General features: G+C 38.2%; 1 protein-coding gene across 1 annotated transcript; it reads right to left on the bottom strand.

The window, feature by feature from the left end:
• Nucleotides 1–1,092: 1,092 nt before the first annotated feature.
• LOC306881443 (C-C chemokine receptor type 4-like) lies at nt 1,093–3,307 on the bottom strand. The gene is made up of 2 exons (XM_079435550.1): nt 3,196–3,307; nt 1,093–3,098 (listed from the first exon to the last, which is right to left on the bottom strand). Exon 2 carries the CDS (start codon nt 3,062–3,064, stop codon nt 2,000–2,002), a length of 1,065 nt encoding a protein of 354 aa, XP_079291676.1. The 5' UTR covers nt 3,065–3,098; nt 3,196–3,307; the 3' UTR covers nt 1,093–1,999.
• Nucleotides 3,308–3,456: the final 149 nt, after the last annotated feature.

The following is a 3,456-nucleotide window of genomic DNA, read 5'->3' as shown; positions in this document are numbered from 1 at the left end:
GTTTCCTTCTTGAGAGAATGGGTATAACTGTTGTACCATGGCGCAATACGTTTTTCTCTAACCTTTTTCAATTTGAGGGGGGCAACAGCTTCTAATGTATTAGAGAAGATAGTGCCCATGTTGCTAGTCATTTCGTCTAGTTCATGCGTATTTATGGGTACACAGAGCAGTTGAGATAAATCAGTCAGGTTATTTGTGAATCTGTCTTTGGTGGCTGGAACAATAGTTCTGCCCAGACGATAACGCGGAGCCATATAACTAATATCAGTAATACGCAGCATGCACGATACAAGGAAATGATCAGTAACATCATCACTTTGAGGTACGATATCTATATCGGTAAGATCAACTCCAGGCGATATAATTAAATCTAGCGTATGATTAAAACGATGAGAGGGCCCGGTGACGTTTTGCTTGACTCCAAAAGAGTTTATTAGGTCAGTAAACGCAAGTCCTAACGCATGATTTGTATTATCAACGTGAATGTTAAAATCTCCGACAATTAGCAGTTTATCAACATTAACTAGTAGATCTGAGAGGAAATCTGCAAATTCTTTTAGGAAATCTGTATATGGCCCTGGAGGTCTATACACAGTAGCAGAGCAAGAGATAGGAGAGATTTATTTTGCATATCTAACAGTGTGACATTAAGCAGAAGTATTTCGAATGAGTTAAACCTCCTGTATCCTGTTTTCTGAGTAACATTGAGAATATCACTATATATTGTTGCAACACCGCCGCCACGACCAGTCTGACGGGGCTCATGTTTATAACAGTAGCTTGGTGGAGTAGACTCATTTAGACCAAAATATTCATTTGGTTTAAGCCAGGTTTCAGTCAGGCAGAGTACATCAAAATGATTATCTGTGATCATTTCATTTACAATAACTGCTTTGGGTGCGAGTGATCTAATGTTTAAGAGCCCAAGTTTTAAAAATTGTTTTTGTTCATTTAAAGCCATTCTTAAAAAGAAAAGTGTCAGCTACAAAGCACTAAAAGATGGTTAGTATGATGCAATGGAAAGAGAGCTATAAAACATTGGATTAAAAAAACAATGCTTGTGTCTTAAATGAAAACAACCACAACCAAGCAGATTATGTATGATTTATTGTCATGCCTTAAAATTATTTTAGAGAACCAAAAGAATGCACTACAGAGAATGAGTTCATCCTTAAAATAAAGATCTGATGAGCAGGATGTATTTAGGTGTTGACAAGACAGGAAGTTTACTCATGTCAGAGAACTTTAAAAGGGGCAAATGTGTGAATTTAAAGAACAAGTCACCAAATAGAGCGAAAAGATCATACAAGGAAGCTTCCTGTCACTAATATTTTTTTTTCTCAGAATACACCAGCAATTAATGGCACTAAAATTATCAATAAATTGACCTACTTATAGAAGTCTTTAGAACAATAATTTTACACAAAACAGAAAATTACACAAGTAATGAGAGATTTAATGGCAAAGGAACCCATAGATTAGGATTATGGAGTTACACAATACACAGTATGTTACAATGACCATCTATCATCACAGAAGCTATTTTTTTTCTTTTTTTCAGATTTTGTAATCATCAAAGAGATATTTGAGATAAATATTTACATATAGCTAAACCTATACATTAAATGGGCAGTAAAATATGACAATTGACAACAATGCTCTTGTTCATTTTAGTAAAACTGATGAAACACATTCAAAAACATCAAAAAAAATTTTGAAGGTAAATGGGAAATTTTTATATTAAAGCAAAATAAAAAAAGTTTTTGATATCAATTGTGACATTTGTGACAAAATATTTGCATATGTACATCAAATAGAAAGTAAAATATTACATTATCAATGCTTTTTCTAAATTAGGTCAAATTTAACTCATTAGACATACTAGTCATTAATATGCACTTAATGAGAAATTACTGAAGATCTGTCTTGCTAACAACAAATTTCTCAACAAATCGCATTTCACACATACAAACCACAGTCTTATTAGTCCCGTAAATGCTCAGTAGTCAGTGTTTGGGCTCCTGATTGATGTGGTTTTACTGGTTGTTGACAGCATGGCAGCATTGATCTTCAGACATGGGACACGCTTGGACAAAAGCTTCAGAAAATGGTTTTGAAACTTCTTCCCCAAAAAAGTGTAGAAGACAGGGCAGATGCAGCAGTACAGGTAGGCAAAATTTCGTGTGATGTACAGCGCATAGTCGAGGGCGTTTGAGCAGTCATTCTTCTCTCCAAAGGACGTCTTGATGGCTTTCAACAGGATGACCATGTTGTAAGGCGTCCAGCAGATGAAGAAGGTGAAGACGATGACAAAGATGAGTTTGACCGCCCTGCACTTCTCCATCATACGAGTGGACATGATCCTGATGGTTATGCGGATGTAGCAGTACAGGACGATACCCAGAGGCACCAAGAAGAAAAGGAAAAACTGCTGATAATAACCCATCAGCTCCCATTTTGTGAGGAAACTCTGGTGGTAACCGGTCATTTCGCACAGCAAACCGTCTCCTCCTTTCATCACATCGTGAAAAATGATATCCTTTAAACTAGCGAAAATACTGAGCACCCAGACAGTGGCGGATGACACAAACGCATAAGTCGACCTCCTGCTCTGGGCTGCAGAGATGGCGTGGACCACCGCAAGGTAGCGGTCAAAGGTCATGAGGGTGAGGAAGAGGATGGAGCTGTTGAAGCCGATGGAATAACAGCTTCCCACAAACTTGCAAAGGCCTCTGCCAAAGATCCATTCAGATTTGTGGTAGACTGCCCAGAAAGGGAGGCTGGAGGCGAAGATGAGGTCTGAAATGACGAGGTTGAGCAAGAATATGTTGGTAACCGTGCTGAGCTTCTCATATTTGTAGATGATGGACAGCACCAGTCCATTTCCAACCAAGCTCAGCAAGAAGTTAGTGTAGTAGAAGGCTGGGAGAAATGCTGCTCCGAACTGGATCACATCGCTTTTCTTGCATAAAGGAACCTCTCCGGTTACGACTTGTCCTATGTATCCCGTGTCATTGGTTTCACTGAAAAAATTGTCAAAGTATTCTTCATCAAAATGATCCATTGGTATCTCTCTGGTTGCTCAGGTCAGATTTCTTCTGCAATAAAATCAAATAAAAGCAAACCCATAATAATACAGATAATATACATTTGGATTTAGGTTCATTCTGAGCATCAAATATTGGCTTCACTCACCAATGCCTTTGTTAGAGGAGCTTGTGAATCTCTCAGAAGCCCTGGCAGAACTGATGCAACCACGTTGTGGCTTACGGTGAAAACTCCGCACACATCCTGAGTGAGATATTGTGAAGAGCATTTAAATCACCTCGTCAGCACTATGTGAAACTACACCACCTTCCTTATTTTGGGTCAACGTTTTCAAAACGTCATGGGGAAAAAAATCTCTTTTTTCTTTTTTGAGAACGAAAAACAACTTGAGAAGTGAAATGATTATGA

The sequence above is a fragment of the Barbus barbus genome (assembly GCF_936440315.1).
Source record: "Barbus barbus genome assembly, chromosome: 15".
Lineage (NCBI taxonomy): Eukaryota > Metazoa > Chordata > Actinopteri > Cypriniformes > Cyprinidae > Barbus > Barbus barbus.
This window is presented reverse-complemented; position numbering and strand designations above follow the sequence as displayed.

Excerpts from the sequence above, each read along its gene's own strand:
- LOC306881443 (XM_079435550.1), bottom strand. The coding sequence starts at position 3,064 with ATGGATCATTTTGATGAAGAATACTTTGACAATTTTTTCAGTGAAACC.